Below are 21618 nucleotides of genomic sequence, written 5' to 3' on the forward strand. Positions count from 1 at the left end.
GAATTTTGTCTTTAGTATTTTCTTTATTAGTAGCCTCCTTGAATTTAAGGCTACCAACCTTTAGGAGAAGACACATTTATTTAATGTTACCTTTTAATTATCAATGTTCTCTTACTCTTTTGTGGCTGCCTTATGTATTCCGCAGCATGAGAGTTACCTATGATATTAGGTTTTCACTTTATGAATAACTGAAGCCAGGGTTCTTTGTTTAGCAAACAGTACTTGTTTTGACTTGACAGAGAGCCTTAAACTGCAGGCTTAAGTGCAGTTCTAACACAAGTAATTCTTGCCTCCCAACTGAGTGGATATGATTAACTCAGTAATTTAACCACTACCATAAATCTTGATGTTTTAAGGAAAAAAAAAAATACTATGATGTCTTTCATTGTAGGAATAAAACATACCGTTTCCTTGCAGGATTTAGTTATTTGTTAAGTTCAGTTTGGGCACTTTAAAAATGAATGATAATTCGTGGAAGGATTTGTTTCTGCTTTCCTAACTAGGCATGTCTGCTGTTTGGAGGGGAAGGAAAAAAAAAAACAGTAAAAATCTGGAAAGCTGCAATCAAAATAGTGAAGTGAGGAGCAAATGGATTAAAGACTTTTTGAGTTGGCACTTTTTCCTTTTTGAGAAAGTTTTTAGACTAACAGCTTGAGCTACATAAACTTGAAATATTTTTCAAGTGTTTGTTTATGTGAATAACTTTCTAATGAGGTCATAGCTGTTTTCCTGGACACTGTGGTATTTCCTCTTTTTACTCTCTTTTTACACTGCTTTCAAAGTTATGCCTTCAGAGAAGAACAGGCGTATAAAAATCAAATATTACTTAGGATATTTCTGAATTTCAGGCTCAATATTTTACAGTCACATTAAATGACTTGACACTGGAGCAGAATATAACTGTGTGTGGGGAGAAATATTAGAGTACTGAAGTGCTTTAGGATTTTAAAGAAAACCTGCATCAGTGTCAAAAGTAATTCAGCTGAAAAGTTTCGAACTTCCCAAAAGTTAGAGGACTGAGGGGGAGGAGGAAGAATCTGCAAATTCTGAGTTTCCACTTAAGTGTTTTTCATGCCCCACTCGAGATTGAGTAGTAACCCCCCCAAAATCACTTGACCTCAAAGTGGGCTTAATCTTCAGCACTACTTGTGTGCATAAGGCCTAGCCACATAAATAGTTTTTTCCACATCATCTACAGAAGTCAACAACATATACAGTAGTCTGCTTTTTTGAATGACTCAACAGTTTAAAGGATACTCTGGTTCAGACGTTCATATTTTAAAGTGTTGATTAGTATCCAGCAGGGCAATAATCAGTGCAGATTTAAGTGTCCTCTGTACGATCCAGAAATTCATTCTTCACTTTCTTCTTTCTTCCTTTTTTTCCTTTGCTATATTAAGCTCCAGCGTAATGAGAGTTGACGTTCTTATCTACTCTGTGGTTGTGTTTTTAAATCATGACATTGTTACTGAAATAAGTAGCTTCCTGTTCTCAGAACCTTTGGCTTTTGAGACTGATAGGTTTTTCAGAAACTATGAATCTCTCTGCTTAATGGGCACTATTTTACTGCAGATACGTGTTTTCAGGTATTTTGGAGTAGGTTCATAGAAGGCCAAAACGGTTAAAACTAAGTTGTTCCCAAGTAGGGGGAAGAGAGAGGAAGCTTAAGTCATGGAATGATATACTGATTGCACTGTGAAGCACTAATTTCTTAGTGACTAATATGGCCGAGGAAATGGGCTGGTATATTCTAGCTGAGTATAAATTTGGAGTATTTGAGTCTCAGTCCCTTAGGCTGTGGATCTGTGCAGTGGTCCGTACTCCTCCATCTCTAGTGCTGCTGGCAGTACGTGGTGTGAGTGGAAGTTTGTATGCGCTCCGGTAACTGCAAGGTCACGTGCCCTCAGGAGTCCCTGTGGACCACAGTGTGTGGCTCTGCTTCCTAATCTGGAGTCAAACCTCTTCAGTGTGTTGGGGCGGACGGTTAAACCTACAGCGTGTTTTGCTCTTTCTGTTAGCATCTATTTTTTCACGTGTCAGAAGTAAATAGGCCCAAAATATTCCTTTCCAAAACGTTTAGGAATTTCTAGAGGCTTTTTCGTTCCCGCTAAATGTAATTATGAATTTAATTGTAAATTAAGGCTCAGCTGCAGATGGAAGCATACAGGAAATAGTCTTGCTGTGTTTTTAAAACCCTAAAGTGATCATACAATAACGTTATTATAATGGAGGTTCTCTCTTTTATGTAAAGAGCATAGATGGTGATGTGAGTAGCACGATTCTAGGTTGTTTGAACGGAGATGTATTCAGTTCTTCATACCATGTCATGCAATCATGAAATACACATATTTATCTTTTTTTAATCCGTATCATTATAGATGAGATAACTGTAGTGCTGTTTATCCACCAGAGCCTTGTAGAAAGCAAGATTATACTTAAGAGATCAGTTTCTGCTGTTTCTTCTTAAAATAGAAACAGCTATTGCTTCATGTGCTGAAATTCCAAATAGCTTCTAGCTTACCAGAATGAAAAATAGTTAATGCTTATGAAGAAATGAATGCCTTAACTGTTGTTAAATATTTTAATTGTAAAGATGCAAAATTTTAATTGTAAATGACTAACTGCTCTGAAAATAATTTGGAACAGTATTTTTTCCACTGATGAAACAGACCATAAAATATTCTCTGCATTTAAAAATATATATTTTTTTGTATTAAAAAAAAAAAAAGCTGTCTCTTTATCTCTCTTTGTCAGTAGCAAGCAACATAAGTTTGACTACTTTCCCTTCATCAATGTGTGTAAACTACAGTACTCTTTTTTTCTTTTTCTTCTTTCAGAAGTGAAGCCAACTTGCATATTTAACAGCATGGAATATTATGATGGAGACATGTTTCGGATGGATGCCTGTCGTTTCTGTCGATGTCAAGGTGGAGTCTCCATTTGTTTCTCTGCCCAGTGTGGTGAGCTACACTGTGACAGGTATTATGTGCCAGAAGGAGAGTGCTGTCCAGTCTGTGAAGGTACAGTATCTATGTAATCCTGCTCACTTATTAATTTTGCTGCTTTTTTATTTACCTTTTGAATGGAAATGAGAAAGCAGTGTTTTGTTTTTTCTTCCAGATGTAAGTTGGCAGTTTCTTTCTTAATTCAGGTTATCTCCATTTCGTGGAGGCTGTGCCTGAGTATGCTGTCTGACTAGTTGCGATGTTTTTGCGATGCTGAGCCTGCCCTTTTTGTATAGAGATGCTAAAGTTTCCTTTCCCTTCTGCCTCAAAACTTTCTCACAAATATAGTCACATGTGCAGTACTTTTAAGGCCTGCTTCCCAGAGGGCATGTATATCAAAAGCTATTCCTAATTTCTGCACTACATCTGTAGACAGGCTCCTCCAAAGCAGCATTGGTGGCCCTTACACACATTTCTATTACTTTGCAACCTACTTCAGATTTTCCGGTCTTTTTTCTGTTCCAGTAGAGCAATGTATACATCTGCTCTTCTGTCCAATTTTTGGCAGAAGAAATCTAGCAATAATCTGACTTCAGTGTTTTTCTCTTCCTTCTTTCTCCTGTTGACAGCCTTCTGGTCTGCTTGTTAGGCCTGCAGTCCTAAAAAGGATTCTGTGGAAAATTTCAGATTGACCCTCGGGCTTATACTGGGAAATATATGCGCATCTTCTGCCAGAATACAAAAAGGAGTCCAGCAGAGGAAGGTGGGGGCAGGTGCTGTATGCTTAGATCTTGCCCTGTTCTGGGTCAGGCTTTGGTCACGACATAGGTCAAGGCCTGTGAAGCACTCCTAGGTATTTAAATGTAAACTTAACCATGACTTCCAAGTAAGCAAAATAAGTTGGAACTCTCAAGGAAGCAAGGAGTGCTTCCTTGTCATGAGCGCTCATAAGAGGAGAAGCATCTAATTATTTCTTTATATATAGTGCTTTGAAGCATTTTGTAGCATACCTAATTTCAGTACCCCTGTAGTTACCCCTCTAGTTGCTTGTAGGAGCAAAAAAGCCCAAAATTATAGTTGTGCTTAATTCCAAACAAAGAATTTTAAAAATGAGGAACCTTGTGCAAACGAATCTAATCATCCATAAGAGTCAAACCTTTCCAGGCAGCATAGAATCTACTGAAGGAGGCTTGAATTGTTTACCTCCTATCAAAAAAAGACAGGAGATTTAAAAAAAAAAAAAAAAAAGTCTGAATAATGAAATACGGTGATAGAGGTTAGAACTTGGGAAGGCACTCTTTAAAGAATTGAAAGTTTTTCTAGATGAAGAAAGTAGAAAAGTTTGTGGATGTTGGCAGGTTAAATGAAAGTGAGTAGGGAGTGAATATCCTACAAAACATAGTGGACCGTAGGCGATAGCTTAAAAAACTAGGGTGAATTTTTTTTTGCATCTGTGTTTACCATTGAAGTTCCAGCACTGGAACCTCTCCCTGTAAAGGATGCATCAAAGACCTGTGTGATATTTAAGCACTGGTAGACAATGAACAATAAAAGAAATAGTGAAGACCCACACTTGCATCTAGAAATTTGAAAGGAACTTTGGTATAAAAAGATGTGAACTGGTCTGTGTGTGTGTGTACGCATGCGTGTGTGTGCACCCAAAATCTGACTGTACCACAGTATTGGCTACGATGGAACAATTGCTTGAAAAGAGTTCTTGAAGAAATCCAGAGGACTGCAAACTAGTAAGCCAGAGGTTCATAGCACGGCAATTAGCAGAAATGATTCTGAAGAATAGAGCTAGTTAAAGTGTGAAAAAATGTGACCTCCTGGGGGGAAGGTTTAATACAGCTTTTTGTAATGGAAGTCATATCTCACAAATCTCTTGGAGTTCGCTCCAGGTACTGATAAGCGTGACAAAGAACGTACAGGTAATGTAGGCTACCTGGATTTTTCAAAAAGCATTTGAAAGTATCCTTCACCGAAGGCTCTTAAAGAAACTAGGCATGGAATAAGAGGGAAGATCTTTGCATGATAAATAGCTAGTTAAAAGATGAGAAGTGGCGAAAAAGTAGTTTTTGCAGTCACCAGTGGAGTCCTGTGCTTTTTGACAAATTTATGACGCTTCCAGGGAAATGGGTGGATTCTGAGGTGATTATATTTACTGAAAATCTTAAATGGTTTAGGATAACAGATGAATGAAGAATAGCAGAAGAATCCTACAAATCTGAATGACTGGATAGCAAAATGACAGTGTAGGTAAATGCCATAATAATGCATATTGAAAAAAGCTTCAGTCGTACATGTGTACTGAGCCATGTGCTAGTATTTTTCATTTAAGACTGAGATTTTAGGGTTATTATAAATAGTGTTATGAAAATGTCAAAATGAAATCAGTATTCATTAGCAGCCGAGAAGGAAGTTTAATACTAGAAACTAGGAAGGAAGAGAAAACAAATTGGAAAGAGTTACGTGACTGTCGTAGCACACAGTGCACTTGTATTTTAAATAATGTGCAATTTTGGCTTATCCATCTTTAAAAGAGTATAATATTACTGGAAGAGGTCTAGAAAAAAGCTCAAAGGGAGGGAATTGACTCTGCATGAGGAATTATTAAATTGACTAAAACTTCAGTATGAAAAACAAACAGTGGGGAGTTAGAGCATTATAATTATTAGCATCATGAATAAGGAACTGTTGTCTCACTGTCTGATACAAGAACTAAGAACCATCAAATGCAACTAGTAGAGTCGAAATGGGAAGGAATAAAAAGGTTCTTCATGCAACGTGGTGTTAAGCTGAAAGTTACAACATGGAACACAGGATTCTAAGACTGTTCAATTTATGTGGGCCTAAAATGATTCCCCAGATTCAGGAGAGGATTATGCCCATCAAAGACTACTCAATGGAAAGTCACTACCCTAATTCACAAATAGCTAGGATTTTTTCTATTACTTTTTAGATTTATACTTTTACTATATGTTTTAATTTATGTTATAACTTATAGTTATAACTATATATTGTAGTTTATATCAGGTTGATAGATGGCATCTGTGCGTACAGAAGCTGGAATAGAAATAGCTATAGATTTAAAAAGTATTCTAAAGAAATAGCAGTCCGTGCTTGCCCCGTGTTTAAGACCTTGCCTAGTTGTTCATTGCTGACTATATTGGGAGATAGGATGCTAGACTAAATGGCTTTTCGGTCTTTGCCGGTCCAGTTGTGCCTATGTTTATAAGATTCTTCAAACTGAAAAAAAAAAAAAAAAAAGGACTCTATGCTATGCAAGTAGTTATGAATACAGTCATTTATTTAATGACAGATTGAAAAAAATCTAGAAATGGCATCTGAAATGGTGAAATCCTTCCAGAGCAACTGCAGGTCCACTCTTGAAGATGTTGCTACATTAAAATGAGCTGCTGACTTAATAGAACACATGAGATCTGTTGTTCTTTGACTTTATTAATATTATTTCCAAATGTGACAGTTTATTCTTTTCGCTGTTGCAATGTTTAATCTCAGAACAATGTATGATTACACTGATGCTAGGCCCTGTATTATCAGCTCTTGCACTCCAAATGCTGGTGCAGATTTTCCGTGATTAGACTTACAGTTCTAGATATATCCTTCATCCTGGTCATTTGCTGATGTAAACATTCGAAAAATACATGTTGTTTTCTGCTAGGAGTCCCTTTTGATTTAGTTATATTCTTTAAGGGAAGGTTACACACCTAGCTCCCTTTAAAGTATTACAAGTTTCCTCCTTCATTTAAGCATTAAAAAAAGGGAGGAAAGAAAGCTCTGTGATCTGTTTCTTAATAACTCAGATTATGTTAAGTGACATCTAAACTGACTAATTAAGTCTTTCTTTTAAATGGGCAAAATGTATGCTTAAACAGCCAGGCACCTATGCACACTCTTCTACTTGGTAAAGAAATATTATTTCTTTCTACCTACTCTCTTTCTGTCTGATTATTTCTTGACAGTGATTTTTCAAGGTGATTAGTTTTTTTGTACTCTACATTTTCTTGGCGATGGAAATATGAAGAAATATGCTCCGTTCTTCCTTTTTGCAACAATTTTAAACCAACAAATGCTAAGAATTATATTCGTTGTGTAGTATAGGCACAAAGCCATTCCTGCACTAGCTCTAGAGGGAATTCTTTCTTAAAGTCATGTAGGACTTCTCAGAATAAGGATGTGTAATTTGCAAGGCTTAATTTAAAGCCTTACACAATGTTGCCCTTTTACAGGCAGCAGAAACTTTGGGTTTTTTACTCCCCTAAAAGACCATTGCAAATAACATGGGTCTGCAAGGCCTTTCTTTGCTTCCTCTGCATTCATATAGCAGTTACAATCCTATGTATGAGTTTAGCATTAAAATGCACTTTGTTTTTTGGAAATGTGATTTGATATTGGCTGGGCCAGAGTAGTTGGTTACAGATGAAAGGTAACCTTAAGACACACGAGTTGTAAAGTTAAGAGGTTAGAAAACATTTAAACTTTTACATATCTTAATTATTTTCCCAAACACCTGTTTTTGAAATAGCTTAACCCATTTTACTTAAATGGAGTTTAAGCAAAGCCCAGGATGAGACTGAATGACAGAGAAAGTTTGGAAATTGTTTCAGTCTGAATGTTCTGAGTTTATTAGGATGCTAAGGATAATAAACAGATAAAATAATGAGATAAGAGCTACTAACGCTGCCGTTAGTTTTGTCTACATTTAAAATGAATTTCTTCTTTCCAGAAGTCGTTGATGAAACTTTGGAGAAATATCCCACATTTCACTGAGTCCTCTTTTTCTGTTGATGACAGCCTTTTTCTCAAGTCCTTCAAATCTAACATTTCTTGACAATTGACTTGTGTCTTGTACTTAGTTGACATCTCACAGTTTTAGTTGGTTTCATCATTTTAAGATACTGAATATGCTTTAATATGTAACTTGTATTATTTCTTGTTTTGAAAATTTGACATAATTACTGTGCGTTCTCAAACATTTGAGTGTAACAAGTCCACAAGTTTCAGAAATGTATTTATTCCAAGTTGTGAATCAGCATATATAGAGAGTTGTATATTTTATTTGCATGAAAGTTCAGAAGAAACCTTACACTCTCCAAATTCTCTTGCTTAAATATGTGAGTCTGTCTGTGATTACTAGCAGCAAAACAGGCCTTGAGGCTTTTAAGGTGAAAAAGCTCCGTCTGAAGCGAGACTGCAAATTGAGCCAGATCGTCTCTCTGGAAGAAGTAGTATATCCCCAAGAATGTGATGAGATACGACTTAACGCAGTGTTCTTGTTCCAGTAGGAAACACGTCAGGGATCTCATCTTTGCTAATTCTATGGAATAGTGGTGTGATGTTGACAAGATTCATTCAACTAGTTCATTGAGAAGTTTCAGTTTCCCGAGAAGTTTAAGTCAGTACAAAAAAATGTATTGACGCAAGGTTAGGTATGCATTTTTTGTGCAGAAGAACAAAATGAGAAAATGCCAAAATTAAGCCTCTTTTTAAAAAAAAAAAAAAAAGCCATTTGTAGATATACCTTTTTGTGTATTTAACAAGCAGAAGTGGGACAATTTCATTGAAATGGTTAAAAACAGAACACCAAATTTATGAATATTCAATATGAGTTGAATTAGCTTTTTGGACATTAAATTGCGATATCAAACTACCCAAGTTGTTTCCCATGTTATTTTATCACTAAATAACCACAATGTATTTTTTTTTATGTTTAATAGTAGTTTCACTTCTTACCCCTTTTTATGTAATGCATTATGGTACTGCAGTTATTTACAGCGTTTAGGCGTAACAGGGAAGGTAAAGCATCTTGTTCTACTGCAATTTGTCTCATTTCAGACCCAGTTTATCCAGTAAATAACCCTGCTGGCTGTTATGCCAATGGTCAGATCCAAGCTCATGGAGATCGCTGGAGAGAAGATGACTGTACTTTCTGCCAGTGTATCAATGGAGATCCTCACTGTGTTGCAACAGCCTGTGGTCAGAGCTGTTTAAATCCTGTTAAAGTACCTGGAGAGTGCTGCCCAGTATGTGAAGGTAAGATACATATTTTCTGTGTTCTGCTTCAAGCCAATAGTAGCTACTTTTTATTAAGTAATTGCTAGTTTACTTTAAAATTTTGGAGGGTTGAATTAGCTGTTATAGCATTGTCTGTGACTGAGTAAACAAGGTTTTTTTTTGTTTTGTTTCGTTTTTTTGTAAAGAAAAAAGAGTTAGCTAATTTTGGAATTCTGACCATGGCATGATTTGAATGCAACTGTATGCAGCAATGTTCGATATGTGTTTGGTCCAACATGGAGCAAGAGATCAGTTAAGATCAGCATTGTTAGCTAATTGTTACATTTAGTTATGGTTGGTGCTTATTAACAGTTCTAGGGGAAATTGGATCCAAATGTACATCGAAAAGTATTTCTGATGATTGGATTATTTCTCGTTTTCCTCATCAGTGCTGTATATTTACAATGCCAAATCTTTGAGCAATGTAGTTTGAGGTTGGACTTAATTATGAATAAAACTCAATTTTTTACTGAATGATTATATTTGGGAGATGAGCTTTTTAATGCATTGTTTATGGCAAGAGTTTACAGTAATGCTTGCAGTTCTAACGTGTACTTGTATATTTTTAACATAAATATGAAAACATCAGAAAACAAATTTGAGAAGCTTACCTGAGACAAATTGCATAAATATGTGGGGGGAAGAAGAGAAATCTTGGTTATGCTGTTTTTATGAAGACAGTAAAGAGATAATTCAAATCTGATGTTTGTTATCTTGCTGACGAAAGGATATGAACCTTGTCTTCAGCTATTGCTCTGTGGAAAATTATGCATATTTTCAACCTACTAATGTTTTAGTCATGTAATGAGGCAGTCCTGGTAAGAGAACGTGTCATTGGCCTAGCACCGAATCATGCTGGAACTACTTCTCCATTTATCCCTCAATTCTACACAGTAAAAGGGAAAGAAGCTAAAATACAAGTATGTTAAGTATGTCATAGTACAAAATAACAAAAAGCAGTGTTACTTTCCATAGACTTTAATTTTTAGGGTTTGAAATGTAATTTTTCATCACTTTATGGAAATACCTGTATCTTGTATAACTGAGATTTTTAGTTAGCTGTATGGGAGCGCTTGCTCAACCTCACACTTCATGATCATTTATAATCAGTGAAAGGGTGAAGGTCTGCAAAATAATAAAAACATTCTGTATCATCAGAGTTATATTTTACAGTTTTAGTTCATCATGAAAAATACCAGGTAGGACTGGCTTTTTTATAACATGCAAATTCTTTAAACAGTTTGTTCAACTTCTAAATGGCTATTCTAGAGAATCAAATAGTGTTGGCTACTTCTATTCCCTTAGTATGTTTTTTCTAGAGGACTATTTGGGTCACTTTTGTTACACATTTCCTCTAAGCTGGTAAAGGGAAAAAAAATGAGTGGGACTGAGAGTAATTTCTGAACTCCTCTTTGAATGGCCTCTGAAAGTCCCCTTTGGAAAACTCTCAAGGACGTTGTGCTTCGTGTCTAAGCTAGGTTAGACCATATACTGTTTTCAGCATGTAGTTTATCAGTGATACCTTTTTTCTTTTGAGTATTTTCATACTATTTTCATTTAGATTATCAGTTAGGGGAAAAAAAACCTGTCCATCATCACATACTGTCTGAGCTTTATGTGGAACGGGAAAGCTGCACTGATCACTTGCTGCAGAGATTCCTTAAGTTGTGTCCAATATGGCCAGCAATGCCAAAAAGGACGATGGCATTAGAAAGGTCAGGCTTGAACAGCTCTCATATCCTTTCTTGACCAAATAGCGGTGTTATCATCCAACTACTTGAATTATCCAAACCTATTTGATACTTACCAGCAGAAGTTTTTGACCAAGAAGAAAGTTTAAAAACTTTCTTTTAATGCTTATGCAGGATCTGTGTTTGAATTCATCTGGGATGCATGAGTTATGGTTTCCAGCAGTTCTTAATCATTTTATGGTATTTAACTCAAAGACTATTTGAGATAACTTCTTTATCTGAATTTTTATGCCATAGGAAATTAGTTAGCCATATGCTCAGCTGCAGCAGAGTTTTCTGTTTTGGACTGGGTTGGAGTCTTGTTTCAAACACTTATTGGGATCTCTTTTTTGCTATTACTTAGGCTAGTATTTGTACCTTAAGTTTGAAGAAAAGGCAATTTTCCTGATGGCAGCAGCTATAGCTCGGCTTCAGTTCGTCCATTTGAAAATGCTGAACGTGCTTTTTGACTTCTTCATGAAAGTATTTCTAGGGAATTGCTTTCTAGGGCAGATTTCTGGCTGCTAGTCACACGTGATGAGCTGTGCCATGTCTGTGCTTCCATTGCCTGTGCTTGAGCTTTCTTCGCAGTGCACAAATACGTGAGGATATGTGTGCTCAATGAGCTGCCGCTTAAATTTTTTTCTATTCCATCTCTGGAATGAAATGAATTCTGCAATAATTGCATGTGGCTCAGGCCCTTCTTGAATTGTAATATCCATCAAAGTTCCCTGTGATACTTTTAAGGATAGATCTAGGAAACATAAGAACTTCCTACTGCTGCTCTTCCATTCCAAAATATGCAGCATGAGATTATCAAAAAGGTGTCTGACCGTGTCCAAAAGATGCCTGTGAAGTGCAGAGAGTTACTTCTGTCACCGTGTTTGTTTTATCCTGGTGAGGAAGTAGATTAGCTGCTTTTAAGCCCCAATGATGCTCTCAGTGATGCACAGCGTATGTGCTGTCACCCTTCTTTATTTAGTGTGTATGTGAGCGAGTGTTGGAAGCTAGCATGGAGAGGTAGATGGAAAGGAATATTTTCAATAGTTTGAGGAGTTCTTACTCCAGTGGGAGAAGTATAGACAAATGTCTACTTTTTCCTGTTCCGTGTTGGAGAAAATGGATGAGAGACAGTTGGATTAAATGCTTATCAACATCACACTGAGATAATTACGATGAATTGTGGGAAGTGAACACAGGGTATAGCTTAGACATCCATCATTTATTTCTAAAGGCCACAACATAGCTAAGCTAATGCTTCGCTAATGTACCACACTAATGCCTCTACAGTGTTTTCAGCACGCAAGTTAACTCATCTGAACTAGATTAGATAATTCTGTGCTATAACGTACTATACTCTTAGAAGCAGATGTAGTGCCTGCTTAACTCCGTAAAGCTATTTGGGTTTCTAAGAAATTTTTATTTGTACTTATTATACAAATTATGTCAAATAAATCATCAAGCCTAACATGTTATAATAGCGTCATAGAATCAATATTTAAACATGCTTTTTGTGTCATCTCAATTGTATTTTATTGAAAAATAATAATCCACGTTTCACTGTTTGTCATTTTGTTTGTCGTACTAGCTATTGTATGCTGTACGTTTAGTTGTAGTGATCTGTTTTAGAGCATATCATCTGCAGGAATGTTATACTGAATGAGCAGCTCTTAGCTCAGTTTAAGCCTGAAAGCATCCTGTTTCAACTTGGTGTCCCTTTGATAGCACATACTGCCAAGTCAGCGATCAAGGGACACTGAAATCGCATAGAATGATGGAAACAACAATTAGTGAAAATAATTCTCATTCATGCTGGGAGGGAGGAACCGTTGAGGATTTGAGCATACTTAGGCACCAGTGGTCAGAAGACACCTGAAACTACACTTGTTTCTGCCCTTTCTCCTGCCCATCTCCCTCAACAAACAAAAGCAAGCAAAACAAACGATCATGCTACATAGCGCCAAGATATTTAATTTCAGGAGTTTATATTTAGAAATATTTGAAGAATCAAAAATCAGAACTGTTTAAACTCAGCAGTGAGTTTAGGTGCTATAACCCAAGATAAAAAAACTGTGGTATGCAAAAAGAAGTTTCTAATGGCTTTGTGGGAAATTACTTTAACGACAGAGACTTAACAGCTTATTTTGCAATAATAATAATAATAAAATCACTGAGAGGTGAACCAATCAGGAGTACAAATAAGCTTTTTGAAGTTATATTTTAGGACATCCAAAGAGCTCAAGGCTGCTAAGCCTTGTGCTTAGCAGCCTGAATATTTACATGCGTTAAAGGGAAATTTGTTAATTATGGATAATTGAGTTTCTTTCTTAATCTGCTAATAAAAGATTTAAAAGAAAAATTTCGAGAGAATCTTAGAACATTAGAAAAACAAAAGCTGTTAGATCTTGACCCTCTGCATATTTTTTTCAAAAATAATTAAAAAAGTTCAAACTTGATGGCAGCAGAGACTTGTGCATCAGTCAGAGACTTGTGCACTTGTGCATAGACTACCCACTACCAGGGTAGATAATAGCGTGATATGTCTTAAGCCTTAAATCTGAGATTAATAGCATTTCTACTTTGTTTGGTGTATGAGTGAAAAAAATTAGTTTGCTTTCTTTGCCATACAGCTGTTGCTTGATGTGACTGCAAAGTGGGAAAGGGAGAGTGGGGTACAGGTGTAGAGAGACACTCAGTGTTCATGAGGGGTTAAAGAGGATAGATTTAATAAAGGACTTGCGCTCGAAATTGCGCAGGGAGCCCTGGGAACCACGCCGAGGGGTCACTGACGGAAGGCTGCTGGACGCAGAGGTCAGACGCCCCAGCGGGACTCAACTTGTGGTATCATAAGGGCTCCTTAAGTCTACTAGAACTATTTCCTTATCTCAGCTGTGCTAACCTTGGGTAGCTACTGGCTGCGAAGCGGCTAGGCATTGTTGACAAAACAGAATATGCATGTCCAGCCTCGACAAGTTTTTGGTCAGTGTGTAGAGAGCATGCTCTGGGGCTGCTGTCACGTACTCTGCCAGTCACCTGGCTACTCGCCAGATCTTCTGCAGGTGTTCTCCCTACACTTGATAATCCAGCTGGCGAGGGGGATAATCAGATCTTTGTTCCCTGTTTTCCCCTTATAGTAGTACTAAAATGGAGAAGTAAGTATGCCTTGGGAAGTGAGATCTTAACATTTCTAGCCTTTCTTTTCTTTTTGGCTTGTCTTGTTCGCCTACATTCTGATAATTGTTTTCTTGACAAAATGATCTGATCTGACACGCTATTTTGTTTCTGCTGTCATCCAGCCAGCTGACATCTCTGTTCTCTAGCCAGGTAGGCTGCACGGGTCAGCGCTCTACTCTTGTTTTAATCGGCTTCTCATTGATTTTCCTGAGGGCTCACTGAGATCCTGCAGTGACCTGCAGAGCTGATGGTATCAGGGGAAAAGAAAAGTTACTTGTCAGTAGAGACAATATGTCCTTTGAATAGGTAGGTGGTCTTCACAGAGATAACTTTAAATTCATTTTTTTCCAGATAGTACCAGCACTAGGTTTCTATGTGGCAGAGAGGGAGGTACTGATGGTGATTAGCATGATAATGCTAATAATCTAGATGGTAAAACATCTAGAGCTTTATCATGGTAGAAAGTTCTGACTAGGAAGTTGGCTGACAGTTAAAACCCTTAATTCCTTTTAGTTCCTTTACATGAAGATCTACAGCCAAGAAAATATTTTCCAGACAAGTTTTTTTCTAAGAGAGATTAAAAAACCTTCAATGTCGGCCATGTGCTGCTTTTCTACCCACAACTGCATTCAATCTGCATAACCACAGTTTAACCTTAACTTTGCAGCGTAAGGTAGGAGCAGAAATATTTTACTCAACAGAAGCTCAAACTTCTGTTTGCACTAATAATGTTGCACTAGTAGCTTCAACCCATTGCCTACACTCTCCATCGTGTTGTCCTTTTTTCCATCCTTCTGCCTCTCTTGCCTCCTGCCATTCTGCATAGGAAACTGAAACCCGTAACTAGTGTGAATAATAAGTCTTTGTAAAGTGTTACACTTCAAAAAGCTAAGTTCTGGGATCACTTATGTTATACAGTATCTTATTTTCAACTATGCAAGTTGTTCAAATAAGGGATGCAAGGCAGAAAACAGTATAACTTAAACTGATTTTTTTCAATAAATAGACAAAATGTATGTAAATTAGCTAGTGAGTTTGAGACAGTAGTTGACTAGTGATTTTAAGAGTATACGTATTTGTTTTCAAGCTTTTCTTTTAAATGGCTTCGAATTCTATAACTCACACTATCAAATGTATGGCCCTAAGAGAATAAACTGTAGTGAAATAACACTCTTTTTATAGCTCAGTTTAAAATGACCATGTATAGTAATTCTTAAGCAAGCTGGATTATGCAAGCTCATCACGAACATGCTTTATTTTTTTGCATGTTATGTCTCCTAATTAATAAACTGTTTTTACTTTTTGCGTGAACTTCTGTTTCACTTTTTGGAAATAAGGCAGACCGTAGGAAACGATTATTTTGTGCTAGAATCTTAAGTATGCTTCAGCTTCTAAAACAGGAAGAAAGATTAATGCCTACTGAAAACTTTCTGTTACTGATTTTTGTCAATTTAAGCTGCTGATGGACCAATTCAAGCCCATATTTTGATTAATAAAATAGGCATCAGATCAAGAAAAATAAGGCAGAGACTTAAGAAGCTTATCACTGTTTTTAAAGTATGCGTTTATTTCTTGTCAGACTTCTGTTTGCATATAAAAGAAGTCTGGCCTGCCAGCAGCCACATTCAATTGTGAGAACTTACTTTGAGCATATCAGATACTGGTTCTTTAGTATATTGAAGAAAGCATTTAGTCAAATATGTATCTTTCGTTTATTCTCCAACACTCATTGTTTGAGTGTTGGAGAATAGAGTGGCTTGTGGGATATGAAATTGCCTGACAAATTCTAATCAAAGCTATCTGTGGATCTAACCTGGCTACAGCTGATCCAGAGTGAGGGGTTATTAGTATCAGTCATTTGTGATGACTTTGCTCTGTCTTTCAACTAAATACTGCGGCACCCGCAGTTGTACCAGTGCAGTTACTTGTCTGCATGTTTTGTGATCAGTTTCAATGAAACTTAGGTAGGAGACACCTATTCTTGTAGATAGGTTTAAATTCCTACAGTTCATCTAGTTGTGGTTGTAAGCTATAACTCCACGTTGCATTTTTTTCTGATGGCAAAGCTGGCTGAAGATGTTTCTGCTCTCTTCCACTATTGTCTTGCTGTTTTGTCCCAGTCATGTTTTTCCTCTCTGTGACTGTCAGTGCTGGGACCAAATGATGTTAACTCCGTTTCATTTAGCATGCAGCCACAAGCAGTTACTTGTGGGGCGAAAGCTTCTTAAAGTAGTTGTACGATGAAGCTACGTCCTGTAAGTGCACGCTTAAAACTTATGCCTAATTTTACTTCTACTATAACTATAGCTGTTTTTACCTCCTAAAGATGGAGGTAAATTGCCATTCTGAACCCTTAACATGCAAGTAGGTTTCAAATCAACATTTGTTTAAATGCACGTCCGTTTCACAGATTTCTGGTTAGGCAGGAGATAGCTGTATGTGAAAAAAGTATTCTGTGGTTGATAAGTATTTCTTCAAATATTTGGCAACCTAAAGAAAAATGCTCTTTCATTTCTGGATTGTATGCAAACAACTACGTTCCCCATGATATGTGTAAGTGATTTAAAAAAAAAAAAACAAAATTCAAGACAACATAAATCTTTAGGGTGGAACATGAGAAACAATGATATTTGTTAACTCTCACCATGTTTGTCTATTGAACCTAGGCTTGATAACCTAATTTCTGATGTTTGTCTTTGGATTTGAAATCCTTGCTAGAAATCTTGCAATAGAGCTGGGTGTGACAGTTCTGACACTCTTTTTTTTTTTTTTTTTAATTTAAAGTCTGAAGTAAAGATTTGGTTGACAAGACTTAAGTTCTGTTAGATTAGTGTGGTTGAATCACACTCCAACAACTGAAAGAAAAAGGTTAAATCTCCAAGATAGAGGTGGCATGAGATCTTTATGAAATTGTTCTTGAATTAAATTTACAAAAAAAATTACAGTCTCAAATTAAAAATAATGTGGTAGAAACTCTGTGAATACAAGTTCCTTGAAGTGTTAAATAGGAATATTCTTCAAATGGTACACTAAGGTATGATAAAACGAGTTGAAGTGGATCACAGTATCTTGGACAAGCCACTTCTTTTTGTAAGGGTAAGTTCAAATTTTGAAAATGTTTAATCACAAAAAAATCAGTAATTATCCCAAGAAATGTCAGCACATGACTATATTCAATCCTTTGACTACATGAAATTCAGATCAAAGTAGATCATTCCTGCTCCCTCATAAAGAAAACTGCGGCATTCTTTGGGACAACACGGGCGAGGAAACTTGAATGTAACCACGGTAGAGATTTCAGATGTACATAAAACGTTGTTCACAGCTCTCTACGTTAGAGATCAAGGAATAGCAATCATAGTACACAATGTTTCCAAACAGAATCTATTTATATTAGTTTTCTAGGTAAGCCCTTTCTAATGCTTGTTCACTCTCTGCAGTGTACGTACCTGTAGTGTATGTCTTCCATATGTATATGTAGCCCACATGATACACGTCTGAGTGTTGACTGGACAGCCAAATCAGTTTGAAAGATATAATTTTTCTGAACGCTTGTCTGGGGTTTGTTTTACATGGACACAAGGGTAAGCTGTTCAGCTGCCCTCCCCCCTTCCATCTTTATATCTTCTCTACTGAAGCTGCTGGGGAAGGAGCGTGGGTGAGTAAAGCACTTTAAATCCTTTGCACAAGAGCTCCCTGGAGGGTTTTTGTTTGAGTGGGGCAGGAACATGTTGAAAACGCGTGCAGGAAAGGGTTATGTGTGTAGGACTTTATATACCACCTGAGATATTGGTTTTAGTCTTCAAATCCATGGAGGGCCTTTTTTGAATTTAACCATAGTTGGTATCCACTAGACTCTGTACTGGCTCTGGTTCTGTCTGATATTTTTACTGACAAATCTGCAAACTCAGATAGAAGATAAGTTTATTAAATCTACAGGCAGCAAAGCTGGAAAGGGCCTATCTCAGCTGAACGTGAATTCACACGCTTGTTTTAAAACAGAATGGTGGCCAGAAAAATGCTAATTGAATTCAACAGGGAAAAATATGATGTACTACATCTGGAGGAGAGTTTTCCTGAGTCCAGAATCGGAGTAATTGTTAAAAAGCAGTTCTCTGGGAGAAGAGTTTGATGATTAAAGGGAAAAAGCTGAACATAGATCAATGGAGCCTTGACAAGGCAAACACCATACTGAAATTACAAACTAGTGCAGTTTGCAAGACATGAAGTAATGCTGCTCCCTTTGCCATGGATAAAGCTTTAGCTGGCATGCTAGGTCCTTTCCTGGACACCATTCCTTCAAAAAAGATGCAGGCAAGCGGAAAAGTGTTTGAAGGAGAGCTACGAGCCCAGTCCAAGGTCTGAAAAACATGTCCTGTGAGGACAGATTGTACAAATTGGGTTGGTTTAGCTTAAACAGGAGGTGATGAAGTTGGAATGATGATATCTGTCTTTGAGTGCCTAAAAGGCTGTTGTAAAGAAAAAGGAAGTGATATATTTGGCTGTATCCCTAGAAGATAGGACAAGAAAAAATTAATTTGACTTGCAAAGGGGGAAGATGTGTTTTAGAGGAAAACATGCAGTTGCTGAGGAAAACACAAAATTCCTTCCATGGAATGTTTTGACTAAGGCTGTCCTTTTGATTCCTTCAGGGAATCACAGTTTGTGTTTTCAGTCTCACTGAAAGGAGATTCTCACAGGAAATTGCATGCATAACTGAAAGCAGTAATAGTAATTCATGTGTCGTTTTGATGTTTACCCAGGTGACAGCTGTGGCTTATCAATATATAGGGTGTTTTTTTTTTTTTTTAAGTAAACATCAAAGTGATCAAAGCTCTTTTGGCAAGATCTCTTGTTACAGTGTGTCTACCACTGGCACTTCTTGCCAGTTTTCTGACAAAGCAGCACATGTGGATTATGCTAGTGGCACTTGTGCAAGGAGAGTGTAGATAAATGTGAGAAAAGTCCAAGATGTGAGCAGAGGTACTGCAAAATTGAGGAGAGCGTGTGTGTGAGTGGGGAGAGGTCAGAAAGCAAGGGGCGCTGGTACGGCACGGAGCTGGAGATACTCAGAGATACTCACATAGAGACAGTGTAATAGGGAGGGGAAGAGAGGGCAATGTCAAACACTGAGACCAGAGAGTAAGAAGCTAAAGTTGGTGTAAGAAGAAAGCTATAATGGCAAAGCTGGTATCTTGCTAAAATGTTTTAGACAGAGTGTTTTTCTCTCCCTAGAAAAGGGAGCCTCTCGCAGAATAGGAGCGGTTCCAAACACAGCCCAGAATTTTTCTGTGCCGTTTGTTCATTTAGCGGCCAGTTCCCCGTCTTGAGCTCTTCGGTCTACGTAGCTTTTCAAGATGGGCACCTCCTTTCACTTGTGAGAGTTGGGAAAAACAGACCCGTCCTCGTCTGTGGATGCAACACAGAGATTAGTTTTAAGCTTCTGATGGTTGCTTCTATAAAGCAGCTGTAATCATACTCACCCTTTAGGGCTTGCCTTTTGCTTGTTTAATCTATTATCCACATAGTCCTTTTTTTCTTTCTTTCTCCATTTTCGGGACTGTCTTCCTTAAGAACCAAGGCTTGGGTAATCACACTGTCCCTCTGTGCTTTCTCCGCTACTTCAGAGCCAATGACTTCTTGCAACAGGTTTTCACACAAAAGTGTCGACCATACCCCGTTTCTGCAGATGTTATGAAAACAGAGGGCTAGGTAAAGCAGGGGAGAGTGTGTCATGGGCCCCAAGGGAGTCTGAAGCTGCATTATGGACTCATACTTTGTTAGGTTCAGGGATGCTTCATAGGAGCTGGTGTATGTACAGGTCCCACCTTTAGGAACCCATTGGAAATCAGGCTTCTGTTAATGCCAGTACTTTGAGAAACGCTCTCTTCTCAGTTGGCCTAACACTTGTATCTTCTAAATTAAATGAGGGTGCTTTAAATAGTAGCCACGTTTTAAATGAAGTTTTAAAAATAAAAGTAATGGATATTGGAGCTTAAAACAGCTAATCAGTGTTGATATGTAATGTCAAATGAGTTACACCAAACAAACTACAATAGAAGTAATCATGTTCTCCTCAGGCCATCTAGTTGTGTTTGCAAGAAGTAAAATATGCAGTAAGATAACAGGAGAATGAGAGTTTTTCTGAAAACAAAACAGTAAATGTAAGTGCACTGGAACAGGCATTGATGTTGAAAATGTCACCCAGAAAAAAAGTCTAAAGTCTACTTAAATTTCCTTGCTTCTCCCACAGGCTAAAAGTATTCATATGGAAAACTGCAACGAAACCAGCTGACAGTGTAATTTGTTATCTCACAGTAAGCGGTTCTGTGTTTGAGCCCTCAGGTACAGATGGAAGGGTTCCAACGTACGCTGTGAATGAGAAACTAAGTATTAAACAAAGTCCTCTCAGAGGATTTTCATGAATAAGGCCTACATTACCTTGCTGTCATGATGGCTGACACTTTATCTTCAAAAAAAGAAATTAACGTTTTCATCAATAAAGGGCTCCAAACTCTAGCGCTGAATGTGATTCAGTTTGGTTCCTTTCGCATGTCCAACACTTCATTAACTTAAAACAGGCACAGTCCAGTTAAAAGAAATTTGATTCATTCATAATGAAGTCAGTGGTGCAGCAAACCGTTCAGCAGCTTAGAGTCTGGGCCCACAGATTTACCTTAGTCTATACAGTAAAAGTCATTGTTCAGCAACAGTGCTAAAATTCTCAATCGGCCTTTCCATCAGAGTCGATTCAGAGATGACATATTACTTAAGTTTATTAACAATAAAAATAATCTTAGAGCATGGTAGTCAACTTTTAGGGGAAAATATGTGTTTAAGTAGTTTCAGGATGACAGTATGAATAAAATATAAAATAAAAGCTTCCTGCCAAACTGAAACCAGCAGTTCTGAAGCGGGGGGGGAGAAGAAAAGAAGAAACAAGAGAGCAAGCATGCTTATATTAGTGAGATCATGAGTTAATACAGTTTTGTCACGTAGGACAGCTGAGACTGTTTGAACCATACATCCGAGGATATAATGAAATCTACTGTCAATGAAAGTCTTTCCGAGTTTAAGAAAATCGGGATTATACTACTATAAAAATAACCTTTTCCTAGTTTTCAGTGATTCATCCTTAAGTTCAGTGGTATGAATAATATAATCCTAACGAATATGTGCCAGGGCAGCTAAGGATGTCCAGCTCTTAAAGAACCCAGTAGATCCTCTAATTAATTCTTTCTAGTGCCTATAGCATTCATAGTTTTGCCCCAGCTGTATACTAATTTAGTGTGAAGGCTGTATCTCTGTCTAGTAACACTAACTGAAAGGCTTTCTTATCTTTTTGGATATTTCTTTATAAATAGGCTGATTGATCCTGTTTTAACAGAAGTGGTTATTTCTCACTATCACTCCACCTAAAATTGTGGAACAAAGCCTCATCTGTATTAAAACATAGCTGAAGGGAACGTATGCCTGTGAAACTGAAAACTGGACACTTCAAAAATTGATTACAACAGCCGAAAGCATTTAAGTTAGTACCTTGGGAACAGAAAAGTTTGTATTTCGATTACCTCACTGGCAATGTTGTACTGCGCAGAAATGGAAGCCCTCCCTCAACCTCCTTCCCCACTAGGCTCACAGGAGCTTTAGTATGCCACAGTAGAAAATAATCTTTGAGCATAGTAGTTGTG

At 37.3% G+C, this 21618-nt stretch overlaps 1 protein-coding gene across 4 annotated transcripts in view; it reads left to right on the forward strand.

The window, feature by feature from the left end:
• CRIM1 (cysteine rich transmembrane BMP regulator 1) overlaps positions 1–21618 on the forward strand; it is a 222526-nt gene that overhangs the window by 134904 nt on the left and 66004 nt on the right. For all 4 annotated transcript variants that reach the window (XM_068939360.1, XM_068939363.1, XM_068939361.1 and 1 more), the window contains 2 exons: positions 2838–3020; positions 8805–9002. In XM_068939360.1, coding sequence (XP_068795461.1) covers positions 2838–3020; positions 8805–9002 — 381 coding nt within the window. The remainder of the gene's footprint in view (positions 1–2837; positions 3021–8804; positions 9003–21618) is intronic.

The sequence above is a fragment of the Struthio camelus genome, chromosome 3 (assembly GCF_040807025.1).
Source record: "Struthio camelus isolate bStrCam1 chromosome 3, bStrCam1.hap1, whole genome shotgun sequence".
NCBI classification, from domain to species: domain Eukaryota; kingdom Metazoa; phylum Chordata; class Aves; order Struthioniformes; family Struthionidae; genus Struthio; species Struthio camelus.